The sequence below is a fragment of the Saccopteryx leptura genome, chromosome 2 (assembly GCF_036850995.1).
Source record: "Saccopteryx leptura isolate mSacLep1 chromosome 2, mSacLep1_pri_phased_curated, whole genome shotgun sequence".
Lineage (NCBI taxonomy): Eukaryota > Metazoa > Chordata > Mammalia > Chiroptera > Emballonuridae > Saccopteryx > Saccopteryx leptura.
Window position 1 is genome coordinate 22895348 of NC_089504.1, and position 15978 is coordinate 22911325.

Below are 15978 nucleotides of genomic sequence, written 5' to 3' on the forward strand. Positions count from 1 at the left end.
CAGTTGCTTTATCTGTAAAATGTGGGTAATAATAACATCTGCCTCATGGGGTTATTTTGAGAACTTAAATAAGATGGAAATAATTGTAATAAATAACGAGTGTTTAGAACAGTGCCTGGTATGTGCGAGGTGACGTGTAGGAATCGTTATCAACAATCCTTATTACAATGATTGTTATTGGGTTGTTGAATACACAGAGCAAACTGATTAATGACTGTGGTGACTCATACAGAGCTGGTCAGTATCTAGAAAGTCCACGTCTTTTCCATACCACCGCTGCTTAGCCACATTTTTGCCCTATCGTTATTTATGCTGCTTATTTTTAGAACGTTACTGAAAAAAACAAGCAAACCACTGACTACCCACTCCCTTTTGAGGAGTCTGGAGCAGGTGGACAGGCTAGAAGATGATTTCTGTGTCAAAGCTATACCTACACAGTTTACAATTCCTCAATGGAGTAAAAAAAGCCTCAATAAGCTAAAATGATGGATCAAATCTACGGTGTTGAAATCATTTCTAAAGTCTGTCCTAGCTTGGGATTGAATTTATTTTGTTATTTTTATTCTAAGAATCCTTTCTTAACAATTGCCAAAAGCACCACAATTTTATTACCAACAATTGTTTAACTCCAAGTCTCACCGGTTTCATTTCTCAACATTCTTTGTTGGGTTTTATTATGTCTTCCTCTGCCTTGACATTATTTAGTCTGATGTTTTTCACTGGCTTTGGTATTTTCTCGAAATCTTTTTCAGAAAAGAAATGTCAGTGGTATGATTTCTGAAATCATTCATGTTCTAAAAGGTCATTTCTTTGTGTAAATATAGCACGATGTTTTTCTCCATTTTCCTTAGAACTCTAAGTATTACTCCATTGCTGTCTAGCATTGAGTGTTTCAGACAAGAAGTCCTAGGTCATATGAGTTCTCTTATTTTATTTTTTGGCAGAGACAGAGAGAGTCAGAGAGAGGGACAGATAGGGACAGACAGACAGGAAGGGAGAGAGATGGGAAACATCAATTCTTCATTGCGGCTCCTTAGTTGTTCATTGATTGATTTCTCATATGTGCCTTGATGGAAGGGGGCAACAGCAGAGCGAGTGACCCCTTGCTCGAGCCAGCGACCTTGGGCTCAAGCTGGTGAGCCTTGCTCAAACCAGATGAGCGCGCGCTCAAGCTGGCGACCTCGGGGTCTCGAACCTGGGTCCTCCACATCCCAGTCCAACGCTCTATCCACTGTGCCACTGCCTGGTCAGGCTCAGATGGATTCTCTTAGATTACCATTTTTCATAGATGGGTTCTCATAGATTACCATTTCTTTCTCCTGGGAAGTTTATACATTCAGAATGGGTTTCATTTTTCAATATTCATGTCTACCAGTTATAAAGGCTGTTTGGATTTGAACATATAAGCTGAGTTTTTAAAAAATATTAATTCTTATGCATTTACTCCATTCTTTTCCGCAATTCCTCTTAAACTAATACTGATGGTTATCAAGTGGAGTGGAGGGGAGGGGATGGGAAAAGAGAATACAGAATAGTATAAAAAATATAATCTAAAAAATTAAATGGATATTACATATTTTAAATTGGTCTTCATATCATTTTTTAATCTTATGTTCTATTTCATGTAATTTTTTCTATGTATTTTTGAAAATTTTCTCAAGTTAGAATTTGCACATTTATTTTTTTTAGCATTGATCGACCTATTATTCAGTTCCTCTATTGATTAAGTTTTATTTTTGGCATTCATATTCTGTTTTTAATTTCTAAGATCTCACTGTTCTTCTTCTTCTTTTTTTTTTTTTTTTCTGAAGCTGGAAACAGGGAGAGACAGTCAGACAGACTCCCGCATGTGCCCGACCGGGATCCACCCGGCACGCCCACCAGGGGCGGACGCTCTGCCCACCAGGGGGCGATGCTCTGCCCCTCCGGGGCGTCGCTCTGCTGCGACCAGAGCCACTCCAGCGCCTGGGGCAGAGGCCAAGGAGCCATCCCCAGCGCCTGGGCCATCTTTGCTCCAATGGAGCCTTGGCTGCGGGAGGGGAAGAGAGAGACAGAGAGGAAGGAGGGGGGTTGGGGGGTGGAGAAGCAAATGGGCGCTTCTCCTATGTGCCCTGGCCGGGAATCAAACCCGGGTCCCCCGCATGCCAGGCCGACGCTCTACCGCTGAGCCAACTGGCCAGGGCCTTTTTTTTTTTTCTTGATAGTTTCTTCTTAATCTTGTTGGGACTTCCATGTCTCTTTATGTGTCAAGAGTGTCTAGATGATCTATTACTATGTAACTCTACTTCCTCCCCCCAGAATTTAGTGGTTTAAGACAACGGTTTATTATTTCTCACAATTCCATGGAGAAGTAATTTTGTCACTTGTGTAGAACCACTCAGCTGGTAGCTGGGCTGTGCTGGTGGGTAAGAGAAGGCCTCTCTCATGTCGAGGCCATCAGTGGGGGCACTGTTTCTCCTCTCTGTGTTATCTCTCGTCACGTGGTATCTGGATTCCAAGAGAGGGAAAGAGGAAGCTGCCAGGTGTCTTCAAAGTTAGGTCCTGAGCAGGCACAGTGTTACTTCTGTCGCACTTTGTTGGCCAAAGGCGGTCCCAAAGCCAGCCCAAGGGGAGTGGAAATGGATTCCACTCTTGATGGGAGGAGTGGCGTGTAAGAAAGGGAGAAGAAGGCCTATTGCCAGCCCCTTCTGAAGACAGTCTCCCACAGGCAGTTCTCAAAACTAGCTGTACTACAAGTGTAGGTTGGTCAGAGTTGATAGCTTGTGTGGGCTCCTTCAGCAGTTGCATGAATTACTGGTTCCCAAAGTATGATCAGATGAGGTATTCATTGGTCCAGACCAAAAAAAAAAAAAAAAAGAAAGAAAAGAAAAGAAAAAAAAAACAAAGAAGAAGTCAATTTCAATAAAATTTTTTTTTTTTTATTAAGTGAGAGAAGGGGAGGAAGAGACAGACTCCTGCATGCGCCTGGACCAGGATCCACCTGGCAAGGCCACTAGGGGCAATACTCTGCCTGTCTGGTCTGAGCAATGGAGCCATTTTTTTAGCGCCTGAGGGGAGGCCATGGAGCCATCCTCAGTGCCCCTGGGCCAACTTTAGCTGAATCATTCAGCCATGGCTGTGGGGGTACAGCGGGGTGGGGGGAGTGGAGAAGCAGATGGTCACCTCTCCTGTGTGCCCTAACTGGCACTCGAACCCGGAATTTCCACATGCTGGCCTGATGCTCTACCGCTGAGCCACCCGGCCAGGGCCTAAAAAGATTCTGAGATTATTTTCCTCACTCTCTTATGAAAGTGTGTTAGTAGTTATTTTTGGGGAAAAAAGTTTTTATCTGGCAAAATAGAGCATCAGCTACCTTTTACCAGTTCTTCCAAATTAACTGGTCTTTGAAATCCCAGACTCTGAAAGAAACCAGATTTTTTTCTGTCATTCTGCCCTCCCCATCCCCCACCCCCTCCCCCACCATGGCTCCTGCACAAATCCTGGGAAACATCCCACTTCACTTACGGTACTTTTTTCCTCCAAGTGAAATTGGTGTGTGTGGCTCTGATGGAATTCCGAAAGTTTGCAGTTTTGTTCTCTAAGCCAGTTCGGGGCGGCTAAGTGGCAGAGAGAATATTTTTGCGAACCCTGAATTATGTGTGTTTTCTTTTGTATCTGCTCCTGTATTTCCCCATTTATAAAATGCACCTTTTTTCGAAGAATTTGGGGTCTAAAAACTGGGTGGGTCTTCTACAGTGGTTGGAGACTTTTATTTTTATTTTTTACAGAAACAGAGAGTCAGAGAGAGGGATAGATAGGGACAGACAGGAACGGAGAGAGATGAGAAGCATCAATCATTAGTTTTTTCATTGTGACACCTTAGTTGTTCATTGATTGCTTTCTCATATGTGCCTTGACCGTGGGGCTACAGCAGACTGAGTGACCCCTTGCCCGAGCCAGAGACCTTGGGTCCAAGCTGGTGAGCTTTGCTCAAACCAGATGAGCCTGCGCTCAAATTGGCGACTTCGGGGTCTCGAACCTGGGTCCTCTACATTCCAGCCTGATGCTCTATCTACTGCGCCATCGCCTGGTCAGGCTGGTTGTAGATTTTTTTTAGTTGCATTTCCCACTTTTTCTCGCTTGTTTTTGTGTTCATCGTTGAAGACAGTTGACTTGTCATTAGACACAGATGAGGACAAGCTAATGAATGGGAGTTTTGACAGTGATGAGGAGTTGTATGAATTTTATGATGAATAAAACTTGAGTTTAATAACTTTATGCAATACTTTTTTCCCCAAATTTCGGGCCCCAAAATTAAGGTGTGTCTTATACATGGGAGCATCTTATACATGAGGAAATATGGTACTTCTCATAATCCTCAGTCCAGGGTAAAAGTCTGCCAAGAAACATGTCTTTTCCTTCTTGAAGCCTGTGTTAAGTCCTTGTTATCTTGGTAAAATTAGTGAGACCCTTCTGAATTATCCTCTTACTACCTGTCTTACTAGCCTATGTTCATTTTTGAAAACATTTTCTTACTCTTGTCTAAATTGTTTTGTGAGTTCTTCAGATATTTTTAGTATGAGGTTGAGGCTATCAGTATATTTTATAGTAATTGAATTTATTTTTTTGGTTCATTGTATTTGGTGTCCAAGAGTTGGTGATAGTTGTTGGTTTTTATAAATTCCCAGAAAAAGGTCACAAGTACTTACTGAGGACCTCTTAGTGAAGGATATATGGGAAGACCCCTTAAGGACTAAAATAACATCCACGATACAATTATAAACAAATGCATTTGTTTGTAAGTGCAGACTGAGAAGATGAAAAATGGTTGTCACAATGTTGCCGCCCACCTTTTCCCCTTTTTTCCCTTTTGTCTTCCTTTTGTATTTGGGATGGATCTCAAGACATAGATGAGTGTGAGGATTCTGGCCTGTGTGGGCAAGGAGGACGGTGTGTGAACACTCACGGGAGCTTTGAGTGCTACTGTATGGATGGACACATGCCAAAGAGTGGGCCCGAGCCTTTCCACCCGACCAGAGATGCTACGTCATGCACAGGTGGGTTCCTGCCAAAGAACGCAGCGTCGGAAAGTGAGTTTCTGTTGGTGGTAACCTTCCCCGGTTCTGAGCCTGAGTCTGTGGGTCTGTGTTGGGGATGTAGGAGGAGATTATTCATTCCTTTGCATATTTCTACAATCTATGTATAAGCAAATAACAACATAATCAAGATAGAAGGGGTTATATTAAAAAGATAAAATTAGTGAACTTTGAGGATTTCTAACAGTTAATAGACCTTCTAATATTAACCATTATGTTAGCTTGTAAATACACCTGATCTGGTAAGGACCAGCATCTCAAAAGTGCCTTTGAAAATTATAAAGGCATATATATCTTAAGGTATTTTGAAGTTCGAATTTTTCACTCCATTGGACTAGGCTTCATATAGTATAAGTTAGTGAGGATGGATTGCCAAATTCTTTCAGCTTTGTGTATATATAGATGCTGTTACCTATGGAAGATCAGAAGATGGACTAGAAATAATCATTGGAAATGTGCCCAAAAGTCATGTGGAAATGAACCAGCTTATTTAAAATACAGCTGGCATCTTCATGTAAAGGGAAGGGGAATGAGGTAGAGATAGAGATTATGAATTTTGAAAATTCATTTTCTCATAGTAATGCATTTGACATTCATTTATTTTCAGAAATAGACTGTGGCACCCCTCCTGAAGTCCCAGATGCCTATGTCATTGGAAACTATACCTCCAGACTTGGCAGCCAGGTTCGTTATGCATGCAAAGAAGGATTTTTCAGTGGCCCAGAAGATACAGTTTCAAGTTGCACAACCTTGGGCACATGGGAGTCCCCAAAATTCAGTTGCCAAGGTGAGTTTTCATAAGGTTCTGGTTCACAGCTTATCCCATGTTGAGATTTTCATATTTCCCTCTTAAATTTCTCTTTGATGTGGTACATGAATTAAATAAACCCAATAAAACCCCATATTTTTTCTTACAGGTTTTCAGTTGATTCTTTTGGGTTTTTTAAGAATAACACTGTAGCCTCTGCAAATAATGATAATTCCATCTTTAATTCTTCTACATTTATAAAAGTTATTCTTTCTCTTGATTGACAACTTGGCTAGTGTTTGCAGAACAATACTTTATTTTATTTTAAGACAAAATTTTACACAGCAGTGTGGACTTTGAATAGTCTTTTCTTATTCCTGACTTTCATGGTGATAGGTTCAGTGTTTTATTATTCATTCATGATCTTGGCTTTTGATGTGATATGTTTCTACTCTATTCTTATGTTCACTGAAATAGCCCTGGGTGCCAGGGGCTGTTCTAAGCACTTTATCTACATATTGACTTATTCAGTCCTTACAGTATTCTCATGAGTATGTCCTATTATCACAATTTTACAGATGAGACCTGAGGCACACAGAAGTTAATTTGTTCAAGGTCATACAAATAGCAGTTCAGGTGAAATTTGAAACCAGAAAGTATATAGGTTCCAAGTGTATTTTTTATGATACATGATCTTTATTACATTGCATGCCTACCACCCAAAGTCAGATCATCTTCTGTTACCATAGATTTGGTCCTCTTTGCCCTTTGCTACTGGTCCCTTCCCTCTGGTACCCACCATACTGTTATCTGTGCTTATGAATTTCAATTTTATATCCCACATATGCATGAAATCATATGGTTCTTAGTTTTTTCTGACTAACTTGTTATACTTAGGATAATATTCTCCATATCCATTCACACTGTGGCGAATGGCAGTATTTCATCTTTTATAGCTGAGTAGTATCCCACTGCATATATGTACCACATCCTCTTTATCCAGTTCTCCATCGAAGGACATTTTGGATGTCTCCATGTCTTGGCCATTTGGTTTGTTTTCTACTTTCATCTTTCACTTCATCAGTTACCATATTTACTAGTTTTTGGCTATATACACATAAACTTAAGGAAGCAGCCTATTTTACTAGGATTTTTTAAAATCAGAAATGTTAATTTTTTACGTGTCTTTTAGGCATGTACTAAGATGATCCCATATATTTTTTTCTCCTTTTAACCAGTCATATGGTGGGTTATATTATTAGATTTCTTGATAATGATCAAAAGTAACTTCTGGAATGGATTTTTCTGTTTTTTGGGGGAGGGTGTTTGTTTTTTTAATGCAGATTATATTTGCTAAATTTTACTTAGAATTTTCGCATTGATATTTATCCTTTTTAAAAATTTTTATTTATTTATTTTGTGACAGAGACAGAGAGAGGAACAGACAGAGTGGAAGGGAGAGAGATGAGAAGCATCAATTCTTTGTTGCGGCTCCTTAGTTTCTCAGTGATCGCTTCCTCATATGTGCCTTGACCAGGGGGCTACAGCAGACTGAGTGACCCCTTGCTCAAGCGGGGGGGGGGGGCTATAGCAGACCGAGTGACCCCTTGCTCAAGCCAGCAACCTTGGGTTCAAGCTGGTGAGCCTTGCTCAAATCAGATGAACCCACACTCAAACTGGCGACATCGGGGTCTTGAACCTGGGTCCTCTGCATCCCAGTCCAATGCTCTATCCACTGCACTACCGCCTGGTCAGGCCACATTGATATTTATAAACGAGTTTGGTTTATTTTATTTTCTTTGCCATTTTTATGGGCTTGGTATCAGTGTTATTCTGAATTTAAAAAAAAGAATGTGAAAGAATTTATTTCTCTCTTTTTTTTGGAATACTGTAAATAGAATTTTAAAAGGTTTGAGAGATTTCATCTGGAAAACTACTTGGATGTGGCACTTTTGGAGATGTAGCCAAATTTTTTTCTAATTGAAAAAATTTATACTTATGGTCTATTCAAGTTTTTTTAATCCTTTTTGGTATCCATTTTGACAATTTACATATTCCTAGAAAATCATCTATTTTATCCAAATTTCCAAATTTATTAGAAGTATAAAGCATTCATGCTTTTAAGTTCTCTGTAGTTATATTTGTTTATAATTGTTTATAATAGGGAAATATTGACAATACCAGATGCCTATCAATAGATTATTAGTTAAATAAATCATGGCATTTACATAAAACAGAATAGTATATCACCAATGAAAATTATGTTGGAAAAGAATATTTATCGACATAGGTAAATATTAATAGTATATTGCTCAGTTGCAGACTGTATGAATAATGTCATTTTTTGAAAGAGTTCATATATGCTTATGAAAAAGTTTAAAAGGCTATACAGCGAAAGGTTAACAATAGTCATTGCCACTGGGGTGATGATTTTTATGTTTTATATATCAATACTTCTGTATTGAAGGAATTTTTAACATATAACAAATCTGTTTCCATTTTGAAAAAAGGAAAAAAAAAAGCTCAGTTTTCTTTGACTTTATCGCATAACTAAGAAGCCTCCGTGCTGTGCTTGGCTGAGTTAATCCGTTTGCTATTCTGATTGGTGATTTCAGGCTCTAAACACATTTTAATAATTATCATCCTGGGGGATAAGAGATTCTAAAAGTGTATTTTAGTTCTAACAATGGATCAATTAAAATGCAGAAATTATATTAAATTCTATCATAATGCATATCAAAGAACTCCCTAAGGATTTATATAGGAAATCCTATATAAAACAATTTATATTACTTTGAAAATTGGATTTCCATCTGGATTATTGGACTGAGAATGGAGAAGGTTAGAGAATGCCTGTTAACATTCCCGAGAGAACTGTTATTTAGAAGACTTACTTCTTTTTCCCCTTCTCTAATAACTGCTCTCTGCCTGCTGGTACCCTCCTCCGCCTCCCCCGTGCCACCACATGGCCACTGCTTCTGAGGGCTGTGCCCGCTCCTCTCTGAGCACACCCCTTCTTACTTATCCTGCAGTCTTCTTTGGGCCTCCACAATCTGGGCCCTGTGCCAGCCCGCACTGTATTTTTAGCTCAGAGCTATAAAGCCACAGGAACTGGGGATTCCACTAAGAAGGCGAGCAGACTGAAGGCAGAAGCCGTGGAGAAGCGGGTATTTGTGAAGGGCCTGGCTGTGAGTTTCAGATGGCAGCTTTAGTGTCTGAGAATGAACTTTCCCCATCAGAGCAGTGGGTGGACTTGTTGTTCGTGTTCTTCCAATTCCTGTGTCCCTGGTGGCTCTGCTGCCTTGGCAGGGGGGCCTGTGACATGGGTCCTTCATCCAGGTGGGCCTCAAAGCTGGAAGGGATGTAAGACCCCACTTCTGATATAGGTCGGACTTTATAGAAATGTCAATCACCCATTTTCATCAACCCTCTGGAAAAGATGTATCTCTACCTTATATCTCCTATTATTTTGTTATTGTTGCATTTGTTTAAATTTTCAAAAAAGATGGCTCTGGCTGGTTTGCTCAGTGGTAGTGTTGGCCCAGTGTGTGGATGTCCCGGGTTCAATTCCCAGTCAGGGAACACAGGGGAAGCGACCATCTGCTTCTCCACCCCTCCCCCTCTCTCTTCTCTTTCTCTTCCACTCTTCCCCTCCCCTTCTGTAGCCATGGCTCGATTCGAGTGAGTTGGCCCTGGACGCTGAGGTTGGCTCTATGGCCTCCAACTCAGGTGCTAAGAAAAGCTCAGTGGTGAGCAACAGAGCAATGTCCCAGATGGACAGAGCATCTCCCCCAAGTGGGCTTGCTGGGTGGATCCTGGTCTGAGCTCATGTGGGAGTCTGTCTCTCTGCCTCCCTTCCTCTCACTGAATAACAACAAAATTTATTTTCAGAAAAGATGTACAATTCAGTGGCATTAAGTATATTACTAGTGCTGTACAACCATCACCAGTATGCATTTCCAGAATGGTTTCACCATCCTCAACAGAAAATCTGTGCCCGTTAAGTAATAACTCACAATTCCTGCCTCTCTCTGGCCCCTGGTAACTTCTATTCTACTTCCTGTCTCTATGAATTGGTATTCTAGGTATCTCATATAAGTGGGCTCATATAATATATGTCTTTTCTATGTCTGGTTTATTTGACTTAACATAATGTCTTCAAGGTTCATCTATGGTGTAGCATGTATCAGAACTTCATTCCTTTTTAAGGCTGAATTATATCCTATTATGTGTATAGACCACAGTCTCCCTACTCTTGGTGTCCTTCTCATCTTTCAGTTTTCAGCTTAAATGTCACCTCTGGCCTGACCAGGTGGTGGTGCAGTGGATAAAGCGTCGGACTGGGATGCAGAGGACCCAGCTTCGAAACCCGCATGTCGCTGGCTTGAGCGCAGGCTCATCTGATTTGAGCACAACTCACCAGCTTAAACCCAAGGTTGCTGGCTTGAGGGGTCACTCGGTCTGCTATAGCCCCCTGGTTAAGGCACATATGAGAAAGCAATCAATGAACAACTAAGGTGCAGCAATGAAGAACTGATGCTTCTCATCTCTCTCCCTTCCTTTTTTAAAAAAATTAATTTTAATGGGGTGACATTAACAAATCAGGGTACATATGTTCAAAGAAAACATCTCCAGGTTATTTTGTCATTTAATTATGTTGCATACCCATCTCCCTTCCTTTCTGTCTGTCCCCATCTATCCCTCTCTCTGTCTCTCTCTGTCTCTGTCACACACACACACACACACACATGCCACCTCTGACATTATTCTCTTTCTTAGTACCCGATATGTAAGTATATTATAATTGTTTTTGTGGTTTATATCAGTCTCCCGTACGAGACTGCACATCTGGGAGCTCAGTGACCATGCAGTCCTTCCAGCATGATCTGTCCAGCCTGACACAGAGCCCGGCACACCTAAGGCCTGGGGATGCGTCCTGCCCCCCTGCCCCAAGATGATGCAGATAGAGGCACACATTGTGGTATTGGCTCTTGAAATGCTGTCCATTGAGCTACTGCCCCAGCTTATCCTGTGGTTGAGCTCGCTGAAACCCTGGCCTCCTCTTTGTTTCATGTCTCGAGTTTTGTGTCTTTTGTGATTCCACACCTTACTTTGTCCCTGGCCCTTCATGCTTGCGTCTCACTTGGCATTGACAAACCAGGAACAGGGCCTTGGGGCTGACCCCTGGTTTCTCCCACATTTATGCCTGTGGCCCTCCCTGGGGAGGCAGAGTCTCTCCTTCGATCTAGTGAGCAAGAGTGGGACATGGTTTCTAAGACCACTCCTAGCACAGCCTGATTCTCCAGAGGTGTCCAGCACTTTAATGTTTATAAGATTTTCATAAATATTGTCTCATTTGACCTTTAGAAATGCCTCCTGAACTAGTTAATAGGTTTGTATTATTTCCTGTTTCACAAATATTCTGTTTACAACTAATAATGAATATTATTTCCCATTAAGAACCAGGGTAAGGATGTGACTTACCTTATGTCACTAGTTTGGGTATCAAGATGAGAACCCAAAGCACTTTCCTGGAAGGCAAACTGCACGTGGAAGCAGTCCTGGTGAGCCCTGGAGATGGAGGCAATGATGAAAAGCTGGAGGGGCCTGGGAGGAGGGGGCCGATGTGGCTTCCTGCACCGTGTGCTCTGGGCCCTCCCAGAAAGGTGTTTGCCACTACAGAGTCAACTCTTCATCGTTTTTCAGATTTTCGTACTGGAGCCCAGTGTCATCTCTACAAAGTTGAGAAGAGTTTTAAAAAATTTTGACATAATTTGGAACATAAATTAGTGCATTCGGGGGAGCGGCGGCAGGTTGGTTCCTTGCACTGCTCTCTCCAAGTGTAGTGAGGTGGAGAGGATTCTGAGACCGCGTCTGGGCTGCGGTCCACTCATGATGTCCACCGTGGGTGAGGCCCGACGGAGTGGCGGCGCACTGATCTTAGGTTTTACTTATCTGGGGTTTTTCTTCTGTATTCCAAGTACAGTAATGGGAAGTTTTCCTCATTTGAAATACACTGCTCACAAAAATTAGGGGATTATTTTGAAATTACTATAAAGCGATAAAATATTCCCTAATTTTTGTGAGCAGTATAGATTTTCCTGGCACCGTACTATATCGCGATCTTTTAAAACAAAACAAAACCCCCCCACACAAATCTGTATTGATTTACTTGTTATATGCAACAAGTCTCGTGTGTTACTCTTTTGCCAAGTAAATGCCATTAAAATATGTCATTTGCAAATGGTTGGAGTCACTTGAATGTACAAAATGAACGATGATGTTGGTTATAAGACGATGAGAAAGACTTGCGTGAATTTGGGCTGAGCCAGTTGCTAGTTATGTACCTACCTCTAAACTTCTCTAAACTCCAGCTTCCTTTTGCAGAAGGGGATAAAATTGTTTTCATCTCACGAAGGTTTATATGCACGGCACCTATGTTGCCTGATGCCAAGCAGTTGCTGAATTAGTGCTTGCTAACATAGTAAGGGGTCCACTCATCAAGCGGGGAGTGGCAGGTCCTGTTTCTATCAAAAATTTAAGATCTTTCTGAAATTTCCTCCCATAAAGGGGGAAGGTAAAAAATTCTTCAACTTTCACTTTTCCTAATATATTGAGTTTTGGTTTAAATATTCTATTTACAACTAGAAGATGAAAATGAAGAATTTTAATGCTTTTACTATTTTTTAAAAAAAGGAGATTTGTATGCAGCTCACAGTGTCAAAACTCATTATCACCTCTACAGATGCAAGATCCTCACAAGCGATGTGCTGATAAGCTTTTTTTTTTTCTTTCTAGCACTTATGGTTTTTTTTTTTTTTACCTACCCTATCACCTCCTTAGCGGTTTCTGAACTGTTTCATTCTAGTTGTTTCCATACTAGATACTATTTGTTGACAATAAATGTTGTTATGTGTAATGAAAATTTTTCTTTTTTCTCCAAAGAGCTTTCTCTAACTGAAGGAAATGTCCTGTTAGTTGAGGTTGGAACCTGTGGCAGAGTTTAGAATACAAAGTACATCGAAAAATACTTTTTTTCCTTTCACTGCCTAAGGCAAGTGGACTTTTAGACACTAATGAGCTCATTAGCTTAGTTTCAGCAGTTAATAAGCTACTCTTGAGGATGTGCTGTGTGACATACTAAAGTCTCCCCATTTTCCTTTGATGGTTATGATAATATTTTCTAAATTCAAGTTGCCACAGATTGAGATGTGAGATTCCAGCCCCCAACATTGATGGTAACGATGATGTAATTCAGTGCCCAAGTGATCCCGGAACGAAGGTCAAACTATATTCAACTAAATTTGGAACATACCATAAAATGCATGAGACTTTGTCATAAAGTCACATTTGAACACTGTTCCTTAGGCCATATTTTTGCATATAGACATCACAAAGGTTCATAATAATATTAATTACTCACATGATTACAGGGGATATTTAAAAAATATCAGATACAGACACAGCCTACACAGAGTTTACCATTAAGGGGGAATAGAACATTTTTACAAATGAAATGAAGGAAGCAAGTATACGTGTAATTGTGAATTATCTGATCCAGAAGACAAGTCTAGTATAGATCCTGGTGTTAATTGGCCTAGACTATCTGGGCTCTCACAACCTGACGCTAATTTACAGGTGATGCATCAAGCTTCTGATTTGAGAAGGTTAGAGACTTTTTTCTATTATTGTCGGGTAAAGATGAACACTGACTTGACTGTGATTTTCTTCAGTTTTTCATACTTGTTTCTGTTCTTTTTTCTTTTCTTTTTTTTTTTTCTTTTTTTTATTTTTCTGAAGTTGGAAACGGGGAGGCAGTCAGACAGACTCCTGCATGCGCCTGACCGGGATCCACCCGGCATGCCCACCAGGGGGCAATGCTCTGCCCATCCGGGGCGTTGCTCTGTTGCATCCAGAGCCATTCTAGCACCTGAGACAGAGGCCACAGAGCCATCCTCAGCACCCTGGCTTTGCTCCAATGGAGCCTTGGCTGCAGGAGGGGAAGAGAGAGACAGAGAGGAAGGAGAGGGAGAGGGGTGGAGAAGCAGATGGGCACTTCTCCTGTGTGCTCCGGCCGGGGATCGAACCTGGGACTCCTGCACACCAGGCCGACGCTCTACCACTGAGCCAACCGGCCGGGGCCTGTTTCTGTTCTTTTGCCAGAGATTTTCATCCAGCAGTTTATTTTTCTAGAAAGGATTTTGTTTTTGTTTTGGTCAATATCAGTATGTGGAGTAGCTCTATCATTCATTTCCCCTGCAGTGGGCAAAGTTTCTGCTGCAATTTATTTATCTGATCGGCTTTTCTTTTTTTCTTTTTCTTTCTCGGCTCGGTGTTTATTGGTCTCTAACGCAGCCTTAGTATTACTACGTTAGTTCTGTCATCAATCACGTTGTTGTGCTGATGTTTATGATAAGTAGCAGCCAACATGAATGACATTGGGGACACACAGTGGGTTGCTGGTTAGATGCTGTACATTTCAACCAGCCGATTTCCTTTTCGGATATTTTTTTGGGTAGAATAGCAAAGCTAGCAGGTGGATAAACATTTTTATCTTCAAGATATGAAATAGCCTGACCAGGCGGTGGCGCAGTGGATAGAGCGTTGGACTGGGATGCGGAAGACCCAGGTTCGAGACCCCAAGGTCACCAGCTTGAGCGTGGGCTCATCTGGTTTGAGCAAAGCTCACCATCTTGGACCCAAGGTCGCTGGCTCAAGCAAGGGGTTACTCAGTCTGCTGAAGGCTCATGGTCAAGGCACATATGAAAAAGCAATCAATGAACAACTAAGGTGTCACAACAAAAAACTAATGATTGATGCTTCTCATCTCTCTTCGTTCCTGTCTGTCTGTCCCTATCTATCCCTCTCTCTGACTCTCTGTCTCTGTAAAAAAAAAAAAAAGATATGAAATAAAGTTACAATATAAATGTGGTTCTTGAAGCTGCCGGCACAGCCCCCACCCCCACCCCCGACCCGGGAGACCTGTTTTGAAGTTGATTACTTGAATAAAATCATAGATAATAGGATAGTAAGGAAAAATTCCCAGCCATGTTCATAATTAGCGGACTGTATTCCTGACGCAGATCCAAACGTTGTTACTTAATAATATAATTAGCCAGAGAAACGTGTGCTTTAATGAACACTCCTATGCATGTGCAGTGCAAAATTTGTGCTGCCTAGTTTTGTTTTCTTCTTTCCTGTGGATAGAAACTTTTTATTTTATTTTATTTTTTTGGTCACGGATGCTCCATCTACTTCCTGCTGAAACTGAACCCTGGCTTACACTAGAAGATGTGTTAGGTGTCAACAATGACTGGGCAGTCTTATGAAACATTAACCACCTGTTCTATTGGTTGCTCATTTACACACAAATATGCTCATGTATTAGAATATTTTGGGCCAGTACGTGTCTAAAGGTTTAATGCTGGGACAACATGATAAGAGCCACGGGGTCCTGGTGTTTGGTAAACATCTATGAAAAGGAAACAAATCCCTGTGAGCAGACAGGGGACTTGACAGGCAGACAGGGTTGGAGAGTTTATGAAATGACTACCTCATGCTGGTGCCATAACGGCTGATGATTTCAATCTGTACTGACCAGAGATTCTTCTTTAAAAATCTCAGAGCCAAGCAACGGGGCAGGTGGGTTGAGCTGTTGTATTGAGGGTCTTACGCTAACTCCAATGACAATAGATGAAACCCTGCTTGGGGAGGCCTCCCTCAGGGGAATAACTCTGGGGTTCTGCAACAGACAGAGCATCCAGATGGGATGGAGGAGAGTGCAGTTCCATTGCATACACCAATTCTGTAGCAGAAGCTCATTTAAGAAAGCCACGGATTTCTGGGGGTATGAGTGGTTGCTGAGGAGTTGGAAACATCATATAGTTCCCTCTGTTTTGAATGCTTTATTTCAATAAATGGACTTACATTTTAAAAACCTAACTGTTAGCAGTGCTACATTTTCATGGCTTTCTACAGATGGGGGAGAAAACTAAAAATCAGATTGATTTCTGCATTTAGGTGTAACTGGGACCTTTGGAATTATTCAGACCATCTTATTTTGTATTTTATATTTATTATACTTTCTTAGTATATGTGCTGCCAAAATGAGCACTTTATTATGCTTTCTTGAATAAAATTGTATCTATGAGCTGC

General features: G+C 41.2%; 1 protein-coding gene across 3 annotated transcripts in view; it reads left to right on the top strand.

Moving 5' to 3' along the window:
• The window catches only part of SUSD1 (sushi domain containing 1), a 110446-nt gene that overhangs the window by 22552 nt on the left and 71916 nt on the right, over positions 1-15978 (top strand). For all 3 annotated transcript variants that reach the window (XM_066367430.1, XM_066367432.1, XM_066367431.1), the window contains exons 4-5: positions 4884-5036; positions 5683-5862. In XM_066367430.1, the coding sequence (XP_066223527.1) occupies positions 4884-5036; positions 5683-5862 (333 nt within the window). The remainder of the gene's footprint in view (positions 1-4883; positions 5037-5682; positions 5863-15978) is intronic.